This window comes from Sesamum indicum, linkage group LG11, assembly GCF_000512975.1.
Source record: "Sesamum indicum cultivar Zhongzhi No. 13 linkage group LG11, S_indicum_v1.0, whole genome shotgun sequence".
Lineage (NCBI taxonomy): Eukaryota > Viridiplantae > Streptophyta > Magnoliopsida > Lamiales > Pedaliaceae > Sesamum > Sesamum indicum.
The window spans coordinates 10,334,708-10,358,925 of record NC_026155.1 but is presented as its reverse complement, the minus strand read 5'-3'; the positions used below and the strand labels follow the sequence as shown (position 1 = coordinate 10,358,925).

The window sequence follows — 24,218 nt, the reverse complement described above, 5'->3', positions numbered from 1 at the left end:
ACCTGCAGAAGTCACTTGAATTTTGGCACCACTCCAGGAACTTAAAGGAATGTGTTCCGGAATTAAAATGCACAAACACAAAATCCCAGGCCTTACAACAAACAAAAGACTGAGATTAAAGAACTTGTGCTTCTTTTATTGGATTCAATATTTGTTACTTGAGCAATTTTCTTCTTCTTGATGGACGCCAATTATTCCCAGTGAATGAATGCATCTTAGATTTTACACTGGGGGATGAGGGTTTACATGGCAATGCAACATGGGCAATTTTTGAACAGCAGTTTCAACTTATATTGGGTGTATAACAGCTGTCCGGAGACACAGACATATCTGTCTATTCATGTATATACGGTTTGCAGGTCTAATTTTCACAATGGGATCATGCTAGGGGAATAACCTGTTGGAGAGGATGAGAATGAGCATCCTGTTGAAGCTGAGCAAGGCTAAGTTGGCAAAAGCTGGTGGGGAATGTAAAAGAAATCCAAGTGATTGTCTTTGGTTTCATTACTTCACTTCTTCCAAACAGAATTGAAAAGCATATAGCCATTGAACCAAGGGGGATTAAGGAGTATCATACCTACTTTGTTTCAAGCCGTGTGCTGATCAATTCAAGTTTCCATACTTCTGTCTTAGCTGTGTTAGGATTATGATTACAGTGAATCAGTTATGTTGAAACAGATTGTATACATGATCCGGCCTTTATGTTTTCCACCTTTCATTCCCATTCCATTCAAGTGATCTTTTGACCAATTCTAATCCTCTCAAATAAAAGCAGAGAACACCATGGGCATTGAATTCATATTATGTCATAACTATTTGGAACACTTCAACCATCTATCTGCCATAATTTTAACTGGTAAATGCAGCTAAATACGTTATTTTACGTCCTCTTTGGCTGGTTGAACAAATTAGGTGGTGGGAAGTCAATACTTTTTGGAACAATTCCAACAATCATCTAACCACCCCACAATGAGGAAAAAGAATATCTTTGGAGCGACCCGTGATTCATCGCTGCATTGGAAAACTAATTAACATAGCGAACAGTCTCATCTTATTTGATGGAAAATCTGTATTTACAATGACATTTTTGGTAATAACAAAATTTGACCTGATACAAGAAAAAGCCGGAGGGATGACCGTTTATTCACTTACTCAAGAGAGAAATAAATTAAAAGAATCTACACATAAATACATCACATCTCAGACAAGAGATTGCTGATCTTTCTAAGCTCTTTGAGAGCGGCCAGGGCTGTAACCTGTCCTTTGCCAACAAGACCATTCTTCGAGAAGTTCTCCAAGGATCCCATATGACCTCGGTCCTGCTGGAACACAGACTCTATCACCTGAAAGGCCGAAATTAACAGGTCAAGGGCAGCTGTTGGAGCTCAACATCAGCTTTCTGAAACTAAGGGACTAAGAATTCTGCTCATGTGGTAATGGAACAACCATTACCAAATTTATCATAGGAAAGAGACAAGGAATTTAAACATTTTTAGTACCTGAATGTTCTCAAGCATGGATTGACCAAGATTCTTCAAGCTAACCATCAGATTTTGGTCAACCGTCTCTCCCTTGCTGGTTCCAGATGAGCGGTCGCACCCGTCAGCAGAGGAAATGCTGGCCACATTGTTCTGATGACTTCCCCCATTGCAAGCTTTTGCATCTTGAGGAGCAGTTGTTCTCTCAGATGTTCCCTCACCAGCATTTCTTCCGAACTTCCATAACCATTGAAATTTAGCAGATAGAAGTTTCCTCTCCTTTGGCCACGTTGCTAATTTTCCTACGGAATCATCATTCTCTGTACATTTTGATGAGGGATCATCAGGGGGACTGGAGACAGGAAGAGACGAGCATTCCGTGTTAGTCCCACATGACTCGGCATCATTTTCATCAATTGATGAGTTCGACGCAACGCTGCTTCTTCCTGATTCATTCTCATTATCACTATGTCCATGAGTCGGACCAGTTGGATCTGAGAAATTGGAAAAATTTTCTTCACTGACAGCGCCACTCGTTTCATTCTCATAGTTCTTATCACTCGTTTCATTCTCATAGTTCTTGTCAGCAACATCTTGTCCATTAGCCTCCAACGGATCGTGGTGGCCAAAATCTTCATCGGACCCATTATTTTCTTTTTCATCATCTGAGGCAAGCTGTCGTGCCAGATCTGCCAACAAACTTCTCCTGACAGATGGCTTTGGAATTTTGGTCCTATCGTTTTTCTTGGATGGGGAAGGATCAGATGCCGTTCTAGACAGGCGCAGTCTTACTCTCTCTGACCAACCATTCCTACGGTTTGGAATTTGTTCTTCCGCAGCACCTTTCTTGTTTTCTTCTTCCTTGTGCAAAACTCTCCACTTCTCTTCCCAGTAGCTATCAGATACCATATTTAGAGGAGTCCTCGGAGAAGTTGAATCCAGAGAAAGGCTATGACCCCTTGTAACAGCTGATTTTCTTGCATCACACGACCCTGGTTGAATATGTATAGATATTGAGTTGTTTGCATCTAGCGCTAAGGCATGCAAGGATTTCGCCTTCGCTAACAGCTTTGTAAGTTTTACATCACTGGGAAAATTCAACAATCTCTGGAGGCAGGTGGTGGCATTCTCTGTGGCAAGCAATGAAGACCTCAAATTAAGTATCATGGAAACTGCAAATGCGCAAATGAACGCCCCCCTTGGTGACTCAAGAACTCCAAAGTTGGAATCAGCATCACCATCAACGGCTTTGTTCGATGTTGAATTTTCACGTGCAAAAATTTCATCCCAGATCACCAAAAGATCTTCCAAACAGAATTCCCGTCCAAATAATACACGTAGCCAACGGAGTGCAAAGTATTGTGGTTCAACTCCTAATTCAACAAGGTGACTGTGAAGAGATGAATCAACAATGGAAAGCAAGTGGTACAGGGCAGCAGAAGCTTCAATTACAGGAGGAGATCCACTATATGAATTCCTGAAAGGAGAAGGAGAGAAAAATTCTGCCATGGCAACGGCACCACCAGCCCCACTCATCAAAGAATCAAACATAGAATAGGCATCATGTTCCATAAATTTTTCTGATAAGACAATACCAAGCTCGCCCTCTGCTCCGTAGGCGTCACTCAGTAAAACGATGGTTTGTATTTTTGGATCAAGTTCACTAAGACTACTAGCTTTTCCAGAACTGTTTCCAATTCCATTACCATCTTCTGCAGATTCCGAGAATTTCTTGAAATCAAACTTGTATGTCAAGTCATTTTCATGAAATGAGAACCCGTCAAATTTGTCTGCAAAGTGGTCATCATACTTTTTTCTGACTTCAGAGAGAAGTTCCACATCAACTTGAAGAACATACAAAAGAGGAGCCAAAAGTTCATGCATACCTGTAAACAAGAACAAGAAGAAATGGATAAGTTGAAAGAGCTGAAAAATCGACAACATTTTATAACAAGTACCAATGCATGCTCCTCGGCCTTGACCATCAGTAGACAGAAACTTTTTAGGTTCAAGGAATCAACTTAGTTGTTTTAATAACTACAGAGTTATGGATAGATATTTCAACTATATTCTTCAAGTTTATGCCATGATTGGGAAATTATATATAGTTAGCCTGAAAAAAAGGACATCATGCTGCAAACTGACAGTAAAGATTATTGATATTCACAATTCGAATTAAGTTAAATAGAAAGAACCCCTAAAACTATAATTCATCCTATTAATCCAGTTTAAAAAAGTATGATTTAAACTTCCCCAGCAAAAACATAAAACAGGCCTAAGTTTAGAAATATCACAACACAATAAATTAGTGTGACTAATAACAGTTGCAAAAAGGTGCACCAGAAATTGAATATAAAGAAAGTAATTTTAACTACCTTGTCTATAGCCATACTCTGGGTTTTTAAGGCACCAAAGCAATAAAATTCGTCTTAACATGCTTTGGCATCCACTTGTCTGGAAATAGCTGCCTCTTTCAGGGTATAGGCGTGTCAAATCTTGATCAACCATTCGCTCCAGCTCAGCATTTCTGAAGAATCGACCCCACATACTGTCTGCGGGATAAACAGCAATAACAAATAACTCAGACTTTGTAAAGGGGAACAATCACTAACTGGGTTCCGTACAAGAATGGTTAGTGCAAGTCACATACCAACCCGAACCCAAAAGGTAAAAAAGCGAAACTTTAATGTTATGTTTGGACCATGGATTTATGAAAAAACAAGGGAAAAAGCAAGGTGTACATGATGCACAAAGCTAGAAATTTGAAGCAAAGAAATCTGTTACTAAGTGTTTTCCCTACTAAAACCAAGATCCAGAAGATAAGTAAGGAGGAGAAGTTTCAGAAAGGCAGGCAACAAGGGAATCTATAAAGCCAGATTCAGTAGAGTCAGAAGGAGCCTCATATAATGTGAAATAAGAATAACATAGAAATCCTACCTGGGTTTTGGGAAAGTGGATTATCCATGACAAGATCAGGAGAACTACCACCATCTTTTGGCACATGTGGATCAACTAGAAGCCGTCTTCTTAAGGTAGCGTACCTGTATAGAGTTAATAAATCTAATTTTAGATTACCTTAACACAAAACCAGCAAAACAAAATGCCCCAACACTTGGTTGAGTTAAGATTGATGTGATAGCTATGCCATTTAATCAAAGATTAAACCCAGCTGCCTTACTTCCAGTTTTCTACAATCCACTAATACCAGAACCCGCAGCTACATACAATTAACGAAAGAATGATGTATTAAACAAAAAGCATGATTGATTTAACTTTTAAGCTCCAGAGTTTATGAAACTTTACACACATTGGAAACAATTTATAAAAGAATCTGAACTAAGATGAAGTAGTAACCGACAATTCGATAATCTGAACAGAGGCATTAAATTCATACTAATATACGTCATCCCAAGATTGAAACACAAATGTTTCCATGACCACTTATTTGAACCTAGAAGAGTAAAACCACAAAATAGTCTCTTTAATCCTGGACAAAAACACCAATATTAATGAAAAACTTCTAAGCTAACTAGAAAACATAAAGACCTATGAAAATCTCTCAAAGCTTTCCCATAGGAACTAGGATCATTGAAAGAACACAAAAAATTACTCCCCAAATAAATAAAGTCAAAATTATTTACCTTCTCCGAGTGTTGGCGTTAACCCGGCGAAGATCATCGATGGATGCAGAGGGGGAAGAAGGTAAAATCCCCAAATCTATGCGCCATTGGACCCCTCTAAGATCAGCAAAGCGACGCGAACCTTCAGAAAGCGACGCCGTTTCAAGAGTTACGGTATCAATTGGAACCGGTGACATGTGATAACACTATCTCCTATTTCCTGTTTTTCTTTCTCTTTTTTCCTCCAAATCAGCTGAAAACTTCAAAACTCTCACGCCGACAAAGCCATCAAGACCGTCTACGAATAACCGAAGGTTGAACTTTCCAGAGACTCTTCACCGCAAAAACCCAGCAAAATTCAAGCTTTCCTGAGAATTCTCACAGAACTACTAGAATCTGCGAAGACCCAGTAGCCCAAACCCCGTCAAGATCGTCTTTTTTCCGTCAAACAACCGGTTTTCTGCAACCCCCTTCCGAATTAAGCTCAGAAACAAACGAAATACTTTCAGCTCAAGAATTAGAGCATATGTGCAAATAAGAGAAAAAGATCAAGACTCGAAGAGACTAAAGAACTACCACGCAAGAAAGTAGGCAAAGATTTCAGCCGCAGAAAACAGGAAAAAAAAAAAAGGGGGTTTGTACAAGCAGAAATGCAGAAATCTAGAGAGAGAAGATGAAGCAGGCGGCCACCAAAATCACTCAGGAGAGGAGTTTCAAGGAGAAGTTAAAATGTGCTTTTGCTTCTAATAACATTATCTGACCAACCAATGAATTTCTTCACATTTCTTGGAATATTTCTTTTCCTCTTTCCACTTCATATATACATACACACATATACATATAGAAAGAGAAAGAGTAGAGAGAGAGAGAGGAAATAAGAAGTTTGTTTTTCTTGGGTTAAAAAAGCTAATTGTGGGTTGGGGAGCGTTTGGCCCTCAGTGTTTGTTGCATCTTGGACTCTACTTTTCCCATCAACACACTCTTAATCTTCTTCTTTTTCTAATAATAATAATAATAAAAGTTTTATAATAACAACCCTCTTAATTAAATCACTCTCACACTAATTCTGCATTTAAATCAATTTAATTAACTTCCACCCTATATAATTATGAAATATTAAATATCATCATTCAATACTCCACCATATTAAATACTAATCACGAAATAAAATATAAATAAATAAATTAAATCACCAGACATATATTTCCTAGCGTATGAATTAAAAATAATAATATTTTAAACGACAAATATTCCGATCTGAATTTCGTTTCCACATCAAGAATTTGGATGTAAATTGTTTAATCTTTAGGTGAGTCTAAGGTTTGTTACTTGTACTCATGAATTGTGATCTATTAAATTCACAAGAAAACGTTTTAACTCAAAACTTATATTTTAATTAGTTAATGTTGTTCATTCTCTTTTCCTCGGACGCAACCAATTACTATGTCCTACTTCAACCAACTTGTTTGTTTTAACGTTAATGATGTCATTTAATTTACTTGTACAATTAGTTTAACCTTTTTTTTTTCTTTTTTTTTTTTTAATTTGGTCGAGCTCTCAATAATTTTATATTTTTATTTTATTTTTTAAATTTAGAGACGAAAAATGGGACAAATGTAATTATGACTTGTCTTAAATTTGGTCTAAATAGGGCATGTTTGAGTTCAGATTATAGTGTTCTCGTTCGAAATGAACTTTTATTTTGTGAATTTGAATGGATCTTAAGTCTTGTTTTATGCCCATTTTAAACCCATCGCTGAATGAAAGTCTTGTTTAGGACCCGTGTTGAAGCTGCCATTGGATAATATTTATGAATAAATTTAATTTTTATTTAAAATTTATTTACAAAATAAATTATATTTTCAGTAAGGGTAGAGTTGACAATTTCATACCTCCATCCAATAATTATATAATTTTATCAAATATTAGAGGGTATTTATAATTTTTTAAATAATAATAAAATATTCATAATTATACCAAATTTTATAAAAAAAATAGATGTAAATTACACTTATTATTATTATGTCATTTGTTTGTGGTGAATAAAGAACTAAATTATTAGCGTGTGGGGGAGATAAGATGGAATGGCAGATACCTAAACTAAACGGCGCCGTAGATGTCAACAGAGCGGGATAGAGAAAATATTCGGAGCATATCCAGAGTGACGTGGAAAATGCGTGTCATTTACTCTCTTCTCTCTTTCCAACACGTTTATAATATTTTTTAATTAAATAAAATTAAATGACTTTTCTTTTCTTTTTCCCCACTCCTAAAATCGTTTGCATTTAGATCTGGTTAGGTAGATCCCTACCCATTTATTAATAATCGAAATAAATCTAATTATACACCAAATTTCAATGAAGCAAATAAATAAAAAGTACATCTCATTACAAAAAATAAATCAATTATTAAAATATTAAGGTCCATGGTAACTAATTTTTGAAATATCGTTCGATTGAAGGATTTTTTAAGAAAATTTTAAAATTAAAAAATAATTAACTTGTAAAATAGAGATCAACACTCTGATACTTAAATTAGTAATTCATTTATTAAACATTGAGAAAACTCAAAACAATGTAAAAATATGGTATGACGTTCAAGCAATCTGTTTTATACGTTCCTCAAATTTATATTATCAGAAAATTATCTTTATTTTTTTTCTTATACAATATATTATAACTAACTAAAGAAAATTTAGTTTATATTTTGTTTAAAACTTATTTGCTTTATCAAAAAATATTATATAGGAAAAAATACAAACAACCCCCTGTGATATTACGAATGAGCAAATTACCCTATATAAAAAGATAAATAGCAATTTACCTCCCTATATTTTTTAAAATACAACAATTTACCTCCCTGTATTTTTTAAAATGGAGTAATTTACCTCCTTAGACAGAGAGGTAAATTGCTTCATTTTAAAAAATTCAGAAGAATAAATTGCTATATTTTCTTCTCATAGAATAATTTACTCATTTACAATATCATATAAACAAGTAATGAACAACTAATCTTGACCAAAGAATTTTCAATTGGGAAGTGAGAGAGGAGCAGAAATGACGGTTGCAAATAAAGATGTAGTAATAAGGGAAGACAATTCAATTTAATATGTGGGACATGGACTTTCTTTCCTTTTTTTTTTTTTTTTCCTTTTAATAATTTTCATTACTACATCTTCTATGTACGTATTCAAATACAAATATAAATTCCTCTTAAAAAAAATACAAATATAAATTCAAGATATCGATATTTCTAAATCATCAAATATATTTAAAAAAAATAAAATAAGACACTCCCATAAAAAATGGACAATATACTCGTATTTTTGTCACTGAAATACACAATCTCCTGTTTATGATATCTCCATCCCATTATGTGGGACAGATTTACATTTAGGTGTGTGAATGGATCGAGCTCGAGCCCGAATTTTACCTGATCTCGAGCTAATTTTTTTTTTATTATTATTAGATTAAATCATGGGAATCATCAAATTTTATATAAATTTATAAGTAATAAAATAGATTGCATAATGCATACTATGTTATAAATATACCAAATTATAGTTTGATATTTTAATTTATTATTATAAATATAAACTACTAATTAGTTTAGTAGTAATATAATTAGTAAATTAAAAAAAATCATACTGAATAATTTAAAATTGTAGAAAATTATTCATTATCTGGAATAATGCAATTGAAATACATAAAAATCTTTTATAGTTTAGATTAATATACCTCACAATATGCAATAAATTTATATATCTATGAGTGTTAGTATTACACTAATGAAACTATCATCTTACATTGTTGAACAACATGGGTTAATCGGGCTATTAAAATTCATATCAAACCGTTATATATGAAACTTACAGAAAAATATATTTAACAAAATTTTAGACTTATTGGATATACGAATGTCGAGATATAATATTCGGAATATAAGAGTAATCATTCAAGACGATGTATCGTTGAATCAGACCATGCGATTTTAAACTATACCATCTGATAAAATCTAACGGACACAGTTTTATATGTATTTAAATTTGATATGAATCGGGTGTCCGAATTTTAAGATATAGTAATTATTGATTATACTTTTTAATCTCATTATATATATGGTAAAATAACAATAAAAATAATTAAAATTGTTCAACCATCACTATTGTATTATTATTATTATTATCATTACTTTTAGATTAATTCATAGAGATCAATAAATCTTGACATAAATTTATAAATAATAAAATAGATTGCATAATGCATAGTATGTATCCTGATATAAATATAAAATTCAGAAATAGATAAAAAAACCATAAGTGAATTACTTGTCAATTAAAAAAAAAAAAGTATAATACAATACAATACAAATATATACTAAAATATAACATAAATTTTATATGTGTCATATTAAATAACTATTTTATAAAAAATATTATAATTTAATAAGTTGTTGATTAAATTTATTTTTGTATAAAGATTAAATGTATAAATAAAAGTACCATAATCTATCATTATCCAAAATAAAATGTATGATATTGATTAATAATTATAATATATGGTCAATTTTGAGTATAAAATTGATAAATTATTTAATATGAAATTAAATATATAAAATTTTTAAAAACAAAAAAAATAGAAAAAGCTCGCGAACTAATGAACAGAGGAAACTAAGCTCGAGCTCATTGAACTTATAAATTTAGTGAATTTAAATTATATAATTACTATTTCTATAAAAATATTAATAACTTTCACACTCATTTAAAAAAAAATCAAAATACGGCATATATAAAAAAAATTACATTTATTATATCCCTATAATTCTACATGTATAACATATTAGACACCCAAAATCACACATCATCTATAATGGAAAGTCGCATTATGTATGGCCAAATCTAACATGTGAGTGGTCTATTGAATTGGTAACAACAATGCAGAAGATGATGATCATGTATGAAATGGAGGGATTGAGGTTGTCTGTACCTACCACTAGACAGTGACCATACCAACAATCATAGTATTGATATTGTAATTTAGTTCACCCCTTTGGTTTATTGGTCAGTCGGTGCCTCCTTCACCATCATAAATATTATTTTTCAATTTCTATTATTTTGTTAAAAATAATCACATTACAAAAAACAAAAAGAAAGAGAAAGAAAACATTCTAAGTGCATTCAACAAGACAAAGATGTCTCTACACAATTGGTCATGCTATATCTATATTAATATAAAACGAAAAGTCATCCCACACTTACAAACGGCGATTAATGATACATCCGCATCAACTTTTTGTGAAGTAAAAGATGCCCTTTATAATAAAATAACTAGCTTATTCAACTTTTCAGAATTTACATTAATTGATAAATTATCTTTTCTTTTTATTAATTGGTTTATATATTTTACTCTTATTTATAATATATCTCAAAGAGTGAAAGACATTTTATTATATGCATGCAGGAATGGCGTGCCACAACAGTTAGTGTATATATATATGTGTCCGTGCGCTTAACATATTGATGGTAGTGGTAATTTAGTAATTATATATCACTGATTATGCAAATGAGGTCTAGTTGAGCTAAACTGACTATACAGTAACTATGATACATTTATAATATGATTGGTCATTTTTTTTTAAATTGTACATTAATCATAAGACAAGTATATTATAGTTATTGGGCAATTGGTTTCAAGTATGATCAAATTTGATTTAGGTTAGAATTTTTCCTTATAAAGTTATGTATCAGATCCTAAGATGTAATTATCATGGTTAAAAGTAAAAAATCATACCGAATACTAATAAACCATGGCTGCGCAACGACTATTAGTCATTGTTTTTGCAAGCGATACCAAAATAATTGTTACAGCTAAAACTATGACAAATATTTCGGCCATAGATAAAATCATAACGAATTTTAATTAACTCTGAACAAAATGTAAGTTTTTGCATCAATTTATGTGACCGTGGTAAATAATATTAATATACTACAACTATAATGAGATAGGTGGTTGCAATTGGTGATGAATCACAACTAATGATAATAATTTTGTGCAGGTGAATTTGGTTAGGAATCATGACTCCCTTTAATAATATTTAAACCTCTCCAATCTCCATTTATTTATTTTATCTTATAAGTTACTCTAATTAAAATTAGGTCACGATGTTGATCATCTCATTTTTATTCAATTCTTAAACCCCCAATTGATTGACACAAATCATTTAATGATAAATAGCACATCACCCCTTGGTATTTCACTAATTTATGGAGTTACCACTAAAAGTAATTAAGATATGATTGAAGCATGCACACTCACCATAATTAATAGGTTGATTTTGTCTGTTTTCAGTTGCGCACATCCATCATTAATTATTTTTCTCTAATAGAATTATTAATTAATTTTTTGGTTTGTGGGGTTGGGGCAATAACTACAAACAATCTTAAAATGGGTGGTTATGAGTTTGAGAATAGAGCAAATTTCTTTTTTAATTTCATAAAATAAGTACAGAATGCGTTTTGGTATCACGATTATGGTAGGTGTTGCTCTTAGTTTCATAAAATTTATAATCATGTATTTTTAATCTTAAAAAGTTTCGTGCATTGTGGTTTTGGGACTAAAAAAATATTGTAATTTTGGAACTAAAAATGTCCAAAATCACCTTTTTTGAGACTAAAAAGACGCGATTTTGAGTTTTAGGGAATTAAAAACTTCATCTGGCATAATTAAGGTACTAAAAAAATTTCCAGCCTTATTTTATGAAACTAAAAAAAACTTTTGGCCCTTGAGAATATTTCCTCATTACCAACAACTGCTGTCAATTTGAGGAGGATTGTGAGAAAAGCATGCATCCATGCACACCAACCATAAACGTTTACAAATTTTTGCTATCGTTATTAACTTTCTTGTTGCCTAAATATATATTAATTAATTATTTCTCATTTTCTACATATAATTAACATCTCCTTCATTTAATTAATTAATATTTGGATACAATAACCCAAAGTTTACAAAAATTTAATCGTGGTTCATATATATTTGATCTCGTGTAGTAATATTTTAGGTATTGATCATTGTAAATAAATGTTGACAATTTAATTACCCAATGTGGTAATTGAGTAAATTTAGTAAATAAGATATTGAAATGACAAGATTGATGCTTTATCAACATATAAAAAGGGAAGAGCTTGAAGAGCGATATCTATCCAGAGAAGGGCCTTCTTAAGGCCATTCTAAAGGGTAATAGCGTGATGAAGAGCGATCAATGAGGATAGAGGGGAAACGGATCCTGACTTATTACTTTTTCATCGCTCTTCATCGTATTATTATCCTTCAAGATGTCCTCTTTGAGCCCCTTTCTCTGAATAGATATCGATATTTCACTCTCCATTTCTAGATGCTGATAAACCAACAATCTAGCCATTTCAGGATCTGATTGTTGATATCCCCTCTAGAAAGGCTCATTCCTTCCCTCTGGTCGTCATTGTAGATCGCTAGATCCTCGAGGAAGTTAGCTGACTTCTAGATATTCATTATCGGACAAGAAAAATGAATGATATTCCGTGGGTCTCCTACTTGTTACTTTTGTAGCCTAAAAAATATCAATCATATCCGTCTTGTCTAACATAGATACCAGTGTTCACCGTATGATGGATGAGCAAGTGGGACTAGCCCTGCTTTTCACAGTTACTAATTGCTACTAATTTCTATCGTCACTTACAAAATTTAGCAAAGTGCCTTTAAGCTCTTGTTTTTATCCTTCAAACAAGTTCTTTGAGCCCTACAAGGGAGTTGCCCTTAGGCTCCAAGAAAAAGGAACGAATCCGAAAGGGTCTATTCCATAGTCGAAGCGCAACTCCAAAAGGGGTTTGTGGTGAGGGCTACTGGAAATGCATAACAAGCCTGCTCTTTAGGACCTGACTTGTGGTGTTGGACGCCAAAACAGCCTACCTGCTCTTTGGGACCAGGAAGGTTACATGCTTCTCCTGTAGTTGTATTCTATCATGTTATTATTATAGTCCGAGATCGAATACCGAACAACACTCATTCACGAAGCGAAAGGATCACGTTGGATGTATGGATATCTATATGTTGTTTGTTGATGTATTTATTGAACCGATACATTGTTCAATTCTATTTAAATATTTTTGTAATCATACAATTACCATTTCAATAACAAAATTTTCAAAGATTTAAATATATAATTTCATTTTTCCTTCTAGAAGTCCACATCAGAATTAATTAAATAAATTAAAAGCAAACCTCTATACTAGAACAATCCCTTTTTATTTTTTCTATTGTTTTTTTTCAAAAAATAGAATCCCTGTAAATGCCAGCCAAATTTGACTTCAATTACCAGTAGTCCAATAGAGAAAGCAATAATTGTAATACTCCAAAACATTAAAAAAAAAAAAGAAGAATGAAGTAATTCCAGGCTGGCTTCTTGACCAACTGTGTCAATATAAAGATTAAAGAGGGCCACCACCCTTCCTCTTCATATTCCTTATTCCATACCACAAAAATGGACCTTTTAGGATTTTATGTTATATATATTCGTATATGTATTTTATTTTTAAATTATAATTTAAAATATTTTAATTTATAAAAGAAATGTCTGCCAATCACTTAGTGATATGATATAAAAATATGATAAAAGATTCATCTCTCGATCTTTGGCCCTTTCTCATATTTCCATAAACTAAACTAATCAACCAATAGGAGTATGCCACCTCAAGTTCCTCTAATATTGTAAAAATTTCAGGCTGATTTTCTTTTAATAAGTATTTTTCAGTGTGATTAAGACCCATCATATATGACTAAATGAAATGAATATTTTGGTAACGATGTCTTGTCCAAATGAAAAGACTGAGGTCATAACATTTTATATTTTTCTTTTCAAAAAAAGCTTTTTATAATGATATTAATTTATTTTAATTGTATTTTTTGTGTATTCTAATTTATTTATATATTATATATTAGATGATATAATTAGCGGACTTTTTCAAAAGAAGAAATAGTATAAAGAAGTCGGAATGGCTTTGATGTCAGCTATCATACATCATTTCAAACAAGTATCGGTGATCATAAATAACTTACACAGATACTTATAAATTATTTATAAATATAATCTTTACCTCAATATAATGATAAAAAAAAAATTACAGAAGTGCTTGTCATATGACTAACAAAAAAAGAGACATAATTATTGTTAGTACGAGACACAAACAAGAATATATTATGTTACATGCGCAATTATATATAGTGTGGAATTATGCTAATGTTTATAACATAAACATAAGACAGAATTTGATTATTGCTTCATCTCTTGTTTGAACATCTCTTTCACATTCCACCACACCAAAAAGCAACACAACAACTCCATCAATTATTGCTAATAATTCATATCTAACCAAACATACATACATATGTGTTCTAATACAAAATATGATGGTAATCAACAAACTCTTTGTTCATCAGATTCTTTACCATTTGTCTGGATTGCAAAGATGCTCTTTTTCAGTTAATTTCTTGCTTTTGTTTTGTTTTCTTTCAGTAAACTAAAGGTCAGATCGAATTAAACTCAATGAAATCTAACATTCGTGAGGTGTTTTTTTCGTCAGAACTCGTTAGGACATGTTTTATTGGTAGAAAAATCTCATGAATTCTAGATTATTTTGTTTTGCTTTTGAGATATATATTTATATAATATATATATATGGAGAGAGAGAGAGAGAGAGAGAGAGAGAGAGAGAGAGAGAGAGTTGTTAGTATTGTTAATTATTTGTTGGGTGGCTGCAGACGTAGAAACTGAAACCGACCATTGATTTAAGACCAAACAAATTCCAACTCTTGTTTAGGTCCACCAAAACCCAAAAAGAAAAGAAGAGGAAAAAGGACAGTGCGTGAATGTGATGCATTGCTGATTGCCCCATATCCTCAAAATTCCATTGTCGGGTTCTCCTCATGTCTCATTCCTCTCATGTGCTACACTCAATTTTAGACATCATATGCTTAGAATAACTTTCTGGCTCATGCTCATCCTATTTTGGTTCTTCTCTTCAAGGGATCTTTTTCTGTCTGTCTTTCTTGGCTAAGTTTAATGAAAAGAATCAAATATGAGGCTGGTAAGTGCAAGAATTTAGAGGTTTACAAGGTGTTGCACATACAGACAACTTCACTAGACATCCAAGTATTACAGCTACAACTTAATTTCTGGAGAAAAACGTCATAAGAATCGTAGAAACATATGACAACAAGTGGGTGGAAATAGAAGCCAGAATTATTATGTTTTAGCACAAGGGATCAATGCCCTTGTTTTAGTTGAGAGGGTTCGGACCCGGTAATATATGATTATGTCCGAATGATGAACAAAACCACTGGGACAATTCTCAGTAGGCCTCATATCATGTATGGAGGCTTGGTTTCTCTTTGGGCATAGTAATCATAGGTAAAAATATATCTCTGGATATTAATTTCTGATTTGGGAATGAAGGGTAATTTACACGATCGATTGAGCATCGCTCATTGAAGAGCTTATATATGGAAAGATGTCTATCCACAGCAGAGTACGTCAATAACACAGCAAATCTTCGTCGTTCACCCGGGTCAAGGTTCTGAGCATGTCCAGTATCTCGTCCATTTTAGAATGGGAAAAATCTCCAATTATAAACTTTTCTGATGATCCCTTTACTTCAATCAGACTGTGGGCAGCTTTTTTTTTCAATCCACTAACTTGCAACATTTTTCTTGCCCCCGCAACACCGTCCCACTTTCTGTCTGATGCGTATAAGTTGGATAATAATACATAAGGTGAACTTGTAACAGGATGAAGTTCTAGAAGCCTCCGAGCTATATGTTCTCCAACAACGACGCCTTCATGCAGTCGACATGCTGAAAGTAAAGAACCTAAAACAACTGCATCATCAGCTGCAGAGTATCTCCGTATATATTCTTCAGCCTCAGTCACCCTTCCTGCTCGCCCGAGTAAATCGACAAGGCAGCACAAATGCTCAATATTAGGGGTTATTCCATAGACTTTGTTCATGGAGTTGAAAAGAGCTTGGCCCTCCTCTGCAAGCCCAGAATGACTGCAGGCTGTCAGCATTTCAAGAAATGTAACAGAATCTGGCCCTAGCCCTGTTGTCATCATCTCATTAAACAGTGCAAAAGCTTTCTGGGCAAGCCCGTGAGTTGCAAAAGCAGCAATAATGCTATTCCAAGAGACAAGATTATGAATCTCCATTTGGTCAAAAATAGTGTATCCCGAACTAATGGACCCACTTTTAGCATACATGTTGATAAGCGCATTCCCAACACCAATATCCCAATCTAGCCTTGTCCTAAATAAATGAGCATGAATCTCCTTGCCATATCTCATGGAGGCAAGACCAGCAGCAGCAGTTAGCACACTGGCATATGTGAAATCATCCGGTATCACATTATGTTCCATAACCATCTTCCTAAAAATACGCAAAGCCTTTGAATTATCCTCAGAACGACAACAAGCAGCAATTGCCGTATTCCAAGAATAAACATCCCTTTCCTCAATCGACGTGAACACTTTCTCCATTTCTGCCATTAAATCAAATTTTGAGTACAGGGTCATCAAAACATTTGCAGAGAAAGCAGTATAATCAAGTCCAAGTTTTACCATTTGACAGTGCAATTGCATTACTACTGGTAAATCATATATGACTTCTCCAGGCCCTAGTAATCCTGCAAAAGTAAATCGGTCAGGAACCAGACCCCCCCGACACATAACCATAAACATCTCAATCCCCTTTTCTTGCTCCTTATTTTCCACAAGCCCAGTAATTGCAATATTATAGGAAACTAAAGTTAAAGGATCACACTCACTATCAGTAAAAATCAACAATCCATGAGCACACATGCCGCATTTCATGTACATCAAAATTAGTGAATTACGAACAAAACTAACAGAAGCATGACTCAACTTCAATGCCTGCGCATGTATTTGCAGCCCAAGTTTCGAGTCCTTAATGCCAGAGCAAGAACTAAGTGTACTAGCAAAAACAAACTCATTGGGCTTAAAATACTTTTGCATTTGACTGAAAAGCTGAATTGTTAAATGGGGTCTATTCGATTGGTCAAAACCCGATATCAGCGCAGACCATGTGACCAAATTTTTCTGTGGCATTTCCTCAAACACCCGCATGGCCGAATCAATGCAGTCACATTTCGCGTAAAAATTCAGAACATGGTTGCCAATAAAAATTTCTGATTGCCTTCCTGTTTTGACAGCTGAAGCGTGGAGTGAAAGCCCACGTTCGAAAGCCTTTGTTTTGGCGCAGTGGTGGAGAAAAGAACCAAGTTTTTCTGGCAACATGTTCACATGATCATGTCGGAGGCCAAGAAACCTGATGACGAAGAACCACACAGATCCTGACCACTGAAAATGGAATTTGCAAACAAAATCATTGTAATCGCAATATGTTACTGAGAGTGAGGTTGGCGTCACTGTCTTGCTTTCTTTCCTCTTCAGAAGTTCTGGTACGTTAGTTGTTGTCTGGCTGGCAATGAATCGGGGTTTTTCGGGGCCCCGTCCCGAACCGAACCCACTCCATTCTTTAAAACTTCGGGCAGCGAGACAGATAGAGGGTCCTAAGAAACAGAACCCGTCCGGACCTGAGGCCGGGTCTCGTTTGCATGCATGCCCGGCCCGGTATATTCAATTTCTTTCCCAAGCCAGCACCTGCTGCCCCACCCCTTCTTTGATTCCAATAGGTTTTGTTCTTTTTTAACTGATTCTGAAGCTATTGAAATGTTTTTTGTGAAATGTTGTTTATTAAGTGTTTTTCTGAAGCTGTAAAGATTGTTTATTTGTAAGAATCTTTTGTGTCAGCATCATCAGTTTGTTGGTTTGTTTTTGCAACTCATCAGATAGGAGTAGGCTTTGTCATATTGTAATACATCACACTAAGTGATGCAAAGTTAAATTTGCTACACAAGTTTGAGTCCTTGATTGTATTTATGCTACTTTATTCTAAGTTGAAGGTTTCTGCTACTTTATTCTAAGTTGAAGGTTTCTGTCAATTTGTTCATGTGGATGACAATTCAAAAATTTTATGCTGTAATAACTGATCTTTAAGACTTGTCATTTTGTAGTTCTCGTGGAGGATGATAGCATTTAAATTGGCGATATTCCTCTAGGTTTTAGAGCCCGCCTGCAAGCTTTTAATGATCATGGAGCTACACATTTAATGGAACATTATGATAAGGTTTGCAAAAGGCGAAAACGGGAAATGGATATTCGACAAGGCTTGACAAAGGCAAATAAGAAATTACTGGAAGTCAAGAGTTTCGACATATGTTTCCAATCAAGAACAGTCAAGGCATGAGCTTGCTAAGATGGTTATCCTGCATGATTATTTTTTTGGTATAGTTGAACATGTGAGCTTTAGAAGATTTGTTGCTAGTATCCAATTATGGTTTATCATGGTATCAAGAAACACTCTCAACATTTAGTTCTAGCGGAAGATTGTCAGCTCCTATCATAGTAAACTCCATCCAGATACTTTAAAGGCATGGATGTATTCTCATTGTTGGTTGTCAAATGAGGCAAAAGGCAAGTGACAATCTAATTATAGTTACTTTACTTTTTCTTGCCCTATAAGCACTAACAAAATATTAATTTTTATTTATTTATTAGATACATTTTCAACATTTGGTGGTCTGAAAGCTTGTTTACACAATGTTGATGAGGAGGCAGATGACCATGAAGAAGTTGTTAGTGATGTGTAATTTAAATGTGATTTGTTTGAAATGTCATGGTTGTTTTGACAAATTGTAATTCAGTTTAGTCATCAGAAGATAGGTGATAGAACAATCTAATTTGTAGTGGAATGATTTCGAATTTTTCTTTTATTTACCTGTTTGCTTATAAAATATATAAAATTATTTGTCAAAAACAACTAGTTACAATTTATATGATTCGTAATTCAGGTTGATATGAACTCACATGTTTAAACAAACTAATAGATAGATTAAGTGATCAAAAATTTTGAATTTTCTTAAAATTGAAAAATGAAACTAATCATTCACTTCAAATCTTATTTTAATATATAACGTTATTAGCATAAAAAAATAAGAAGAGAAAGAAAAATCAAGTTAGAGTCACCCCAATGTATTTTGAACTCAAACATGATGGGGCGGGTCCCAAATTCAAGCCAGGATCGACGGAATGGGCTTCGGATCCACTTCAACCCGACCCACTGTCGAGCCTACATTAGTGGAAGTTGGCGGTAAAGAGCAACGGGGTAGGCGGGTTAGGCCCAATTCAGAGAGTGGACCTCAGGTTCTCAAGTAAAACAGGCAGTCCAAATTCAAAAAGTTTAGCAGAATTCAAAATCCACCATGCAAATAAGAAAATTGTTTGGCCCATTTGAGTTATTCACTAAATTTCGCCATACAAAGATATAAAAATTTAAAAATTAGTTACACTTAGAATAACCCAATGAGAATTATTCGTTTACACCTAACCATTTTCGTTAGAATTTGAATAAAAAATATTGATGTTAGCAAAAAAATTTACACAAATTTTGAATTTTAACACCCATTTAATATTTTTGGGTATATTTTTATACTTACAAAGGGATAAATGTATTACAAATATATTGGATGAGGTTAACATTATTATATTTTTTTCCTTATAAGTACAAAATTATTACATGAGAATGTTAAATAATAGAAAAATTAAAATTTTATGTAATTATTTTGCTAACGTCAATATCTTTTGTTCAAACTATGACGAAATAGAGTCATGTGTAAACACTGCATTTTTAGAGAAAGTACAAGTATAATTTTAAATTTTTTTGGAAAAAAAGAGTAATTTCGTATTCCAAGAGGGTGTAAGTATAATTAACCCTAACAAATTATAAATAGGTGGTGTCTGCAGATAATTAAAATAAACACTTATCAATTTATTGCTAAAAAAAAGTTGAAAATAGAGTTTTTGTTTTATAGTTTCTATTTTTTGAACTGTTAAAATTGAATTGATTTAAGACAAGAGTTCTAAGTAGTTTATTGGTAAAATTATTAATATTAAGTTGTTTACCTGACACTCCAACTTCAACTTTCTTTTTATATACTTACAATTTTTATTTTCAAACACGCTTTATTTTTACTACTGTTTAATTTACAACTCATTCTCATCATAAAGGCAGAAGCTATTGTAAGTACCCATATGTAATTAAATATCTATACTATTATAAAAAAAAATTATTTTTTTATACCAACTTTTGAATACCTAAATTTACATTTAATTCTTTTTTCCCATTACAAAAAGTTAGTCAAAATAGTAATTTTAATATTTTTTTTTAACAATCTCACAATTATAATTTTTTCCTCCAAACCCACTACTCTACCTTTCATTTCTCTTACAAATTTTTATATTTTTAAATAATTAATAATTACAATATATTTTTTCTTTCTCACTTGGCTCCACATTTCTTCTTTTTATATACTTCTGTCTTTCTCCTCCCGTCACACCGAGTTTGTTTAATTTCAAAAAATTTTGTTTTTTATCTCACATTATAAATTCTTTTTTATATATTCATAGGGATTGCGTGGAGCAACGACTATTATATATAAGAAATGACCCTATAAACTCAAATGTATGGTGACCATTACGATCAGTATGCTTTTGTTGAGTTAAGTAGCTCGTACAACTTATCTATTTTTTTATAATAAAATAGAATCAATTAAACACATGAAATATTCATCCTAGATGTAAAAAAAATACATAAAAGTACGAAAAGGAAAAAAAAAAAAAGAAACATAGCTGTGAAATAGGGGAGAGTATGAACAACACGACAAGAAAATACTTATAAGATTATTTTAAGGCTATGGAATAAGATCCATCGCCATAGAATAGATTAATGGGTCAAGTTTACTGAACATATCGACAGTACCCCACTTATAAAACTTATAGAAAAAATTCTATCGTACTTTCATATTGCATATTAATCTCACACTCACACGTGTATTGTATGTGATTTTATTTTATTTTATAATCTAACTTAATTATATTTTAATTTAAAAAGAAACCATATCTATCGTTCATTATATAACATAAAAAATATGATAGTTTATCCAGGCCGTTGATTACAGGACACACATTCATATGTGAATTTTGGGTAATTTAGTGTGAGGTAGATGGAAGTGGGTAGAGGCCCTCAATTATTTGGATACACATTGAGATGAGGATTTGCCCCTTATTAATTGAGTGGGTCCATTTCACTTACCTTTTCATCAACAAATTATATGTCACTTTTTTGAGTATTTATTAAAATGATGATTAAGGGATATATTGACATTGTTACTTAAAACGTAAACTACAGTCATTTTTTTGGAGTTAAGTTGTTGTTTATAAGTCATTTGTGAGTCGAGTTGATCCTAGGTCATCAGCCAATCACAATTGCGTCAAATGTCGGACTTTAATCCTCAGAGTTCAGGTATCGTAGCCTCTTTGTCTCACAAAAAATGAACTTAGTTATCGTTTATCAGATTTAGACTCATATGTCCAGATCGTCAGCTGGGCCATTCCTTCTAGAGGATAGGCCGAAATATGACTTGGGCCTGTTGAGATAATATGATGCCCATATCATCCGTTGTAATAATCGTATAATTTTTCATAAATTTTATTAGACAATGAGTAATATAATTGCTAAATTATCAAATTTTTAATCAATTTCTGACTCCAAGAAATGACATAAAAATCCAATAGAAATGACGCCTTGAAAACTTTATACTCTGTAATTTTCCAAGTGGAACGACAAACCTAATATGCTCTTGGATTTCAAGGTAAGTGGTGTCCTTTTTTAATTCTAAGTTTTGAACTTTGTTGGATGCACGCACATGCACCCACTCATCTACCACATCCCCAAAATTCAATCCATCTTCAGAGATTGGTCGGATTTACATTAGATTATCAGAAATTAAATTATATAAAAATAAATTTTATATTTTGTAATATAATTTAATGGGATTCTTATTTCACCAACGGTCTTATTTCTCTGTTTACATAAAGAGGTCATTTGAGGTGTTTTTTGAAATAAAAAGTCGAGGAATATTTAACACTCTCACAAATTTTTCTGAATTTTGGCAACATAATTATGGATTGATTTCTAGTCTCTTTCTGGGCGTACACATAGGATATGAAACTACTGAAAGCTAATAAATATTTATATGGAAGTCATAATCTATCATTGATATATATACATAAGGACACAATCATGACTTTAGGACAACGAATATCATACTTCTAATCTGTACAATTATCGAATTCTTCAAATTTTATTTAATTTATTTCATTACTATATGGAATCTGGAAATGAAAATGTTAGGAGGAGGACAGTGTTTGGTCTCACAATCACGTGTGATGTACAAGCATAGCGACAACTTTGGTGACACCATCTCTCACATCACACTTCTCTAATTCATCCTTTCCACCTATACCCTCAGAACATTAACTTCATCAGGCTATTTGTAATTGTTCAAATAATGAAAAAATATTTATAATTATATTAAATTATAAAAAAATATGTTGTGATTTTACCCTTAATTTAGAGTTTTACTATAATGGTGGGGATTTTTTATTATACTTTTATAATATCTGTCTTTTATATATTAAAAAGAATTATATGAAATTAAATTATAATTTAAAAATAAAATACATACCCATCACTCCATAATGCATCACAAAATGTGATAGATTTTTTTTTTTTTTAAGAAAAAGGAAATAAAAGTAGAAAAAATTATTTCTAACTATACAACTTAATTGCAGATTATTTATTTCAATTCTTGAAAGGGCTCAAAATCAAGTGTTGATGACCAAAGAGTAATCAATTAAGGGGATTAAGCATAAATTAATCATCATTAACATATGTCCGAGCTTAATGTCCTAAACAAATGGGAAATCCTAGTACAGATCGGATTTCATAGCGTGTGTAAATTAAATGGAGTAGAAGATAAATAGAATTTGCAATAGAAAATTCAATCGAGAATTCAGATTCGGTCGGATTCCATCAAATTCTAATTCAATCACATCATATTTGTTGTGTAATTTAATCAGAGTGACCAATTATAAACAAGAATAATAATATTTGTAATATAATTAAATTGTATTAAAATTAAAAAATATATATAAAGCTGAGATAGGTGAACCTGGTCTGGAGGATCATAATGTTGGGATGACCTCAAACTCAACAAACATAATTGAAGCCATCGATTAAAAATGATTGTTTGGTCCATTTGCAGCTAATTACAAATCATTAATCCAAAGCATATAGCGGTAATTAAGGTTGGACAATTATTGGCTAGACAAGATGAATTATATTGCATTTCTTTTGAGTTGGGTATTTGCAATAACATCTATTTTCGTGGTAGATTTAAGTTGTAAATTAAATAGTAATAAAAGTTGGGAGTATTTGAAAATAAAAGTTAAAAAGTGATATAAAGTTAAAGTTTGAGTGTTTGGAAAAATAACTTAATATTTACAATTTTATCAATAAGCTGCAGAAGTTGGTAAGAATTGCTTATAGTATTTTAGTTTAATTCAACTTATTTTAAACATTTCAAAAGTAGAAGCTGTAAAAGAAAAATACTATTTTCAATAATAAGCTGCTAAGCATTTATTTTGAGCCATTACAAATAGTGCTTTAAGTTATTGCTATAAACAGACTTGGAATTAACGAAAAGTCTTGAAATCGATCGAATTCAATCCTAGAAGAAAAAATATACATTTAAGTTAAGTTAAAGTCTACTATGAGCTTAAATATAAGTTTGACTTGCTCAATTTGATCGAGAATCTTATTGATAGGTATGAAAAAAGATTTGGTATGTCTCGAGAGACAAATCTTATCAAATCGGACTAGTAGCCTCCCCGAGGGCATGTGGTGCCCTCAAAAGAGAAGTAGCCTAAATCCTAAAAGTTTGGATGATGGTTGTGCAAGGACGTCTCTTCAACCACCTCTTTGAAAATTCGAGAAGGTATCCTTATTCGTCAGAAGTGTCTCTTTGACCCCCTCTCTAAATATCCGAGAAGATATCATTATCTATTAGAAGCGTCTCTTTCAACCACCTCTCTCAAAATCCAAGAAGGTATG

At 32.6% G+C, this 24,218-nt stretch overlaps 2 protein-coding genes across 2 annotated transcripts; both read right to left on the bottom strand.

Annotated features, from left to right (window-relative positions):
* On the bottom strand, positions 1,029-5,979 carry LOC105173889 (TBC1 domain family member 5 homolog A-like). The gene is made up of 5 exons (XM_011095792.2): positions 5,120-5,979; positions 4,416-4,519; positions 3,854-4,030; positions 1,500-3,364; positions 1,029-1,343 (listed from the first exon to the last, which is right to left on the bottom strand). Exons 1-5 carry the CDS (start codon positions 5,293-5,295, stop codon positions 1,194-1,196), a joined length of 2,472 nt encoding a protein of 823 aa, XP_011094094.1. The 5' UTR covers positions 5,296-5,979; the 3' UTR covers positions 1,029-1,193.
* LOC105173888 (pentatricopeptide repeat-containing protein At2g13600-like) lies at positions 15,536-18,063 on the bottom strand. Its single transcript, XM_011095791.2, has 2 exons — positions 16,745-18,063; positions 15,536-16,665 (listed from the first exon to the last, which is right to left on the bottom strand). Exon 2 carries the CDS (start codon positions 16,661-16,663, stop codon positions 15,665-15,667), a length of 999 nt encoding a protein of 332 aa, XP_011094093.1. The 5' UTR covers positions 16,664-16,665; positions 16,745-18,063; the 3' UTR covers positions 15,536-15,664.

What these genes read in the sequence shown, in the direction of transcription:
- LOC105173889 (XM_011095792.2), bottom strand. Translation starts at nt 5,295, where the DNA reads ATGTCACCGGTTCCAATTGATACCGTAACTCTTGAAACGGCGTCGCTT. An exon ending in AGAGTATGGCTATAGACAAG is followed by an intron (nt 3,365 to 3,853) that starts GTAGTTAAAATT and finishes TCTTGTTTACAG; the next exon opens with GTATGCATGAACTTTTGGCT. An exon ending in CCATGCTTGAGAACATTCAG is followed by an intron (nt 1,344 to 1,499) that starts GTACTAAAAATG and finishes TCGGCCTTTCAG; the next exon opens with GTGATAGAGTCTGTGTTCCA.
- LOC105173888 (XM_011095791.2), bottom strand. Translation starts at nt 16,663, where the DNA reads ATGGAGAAAGTGTTCACGTCGATTGAGGAAAGGGATGTTTATTCTTGG.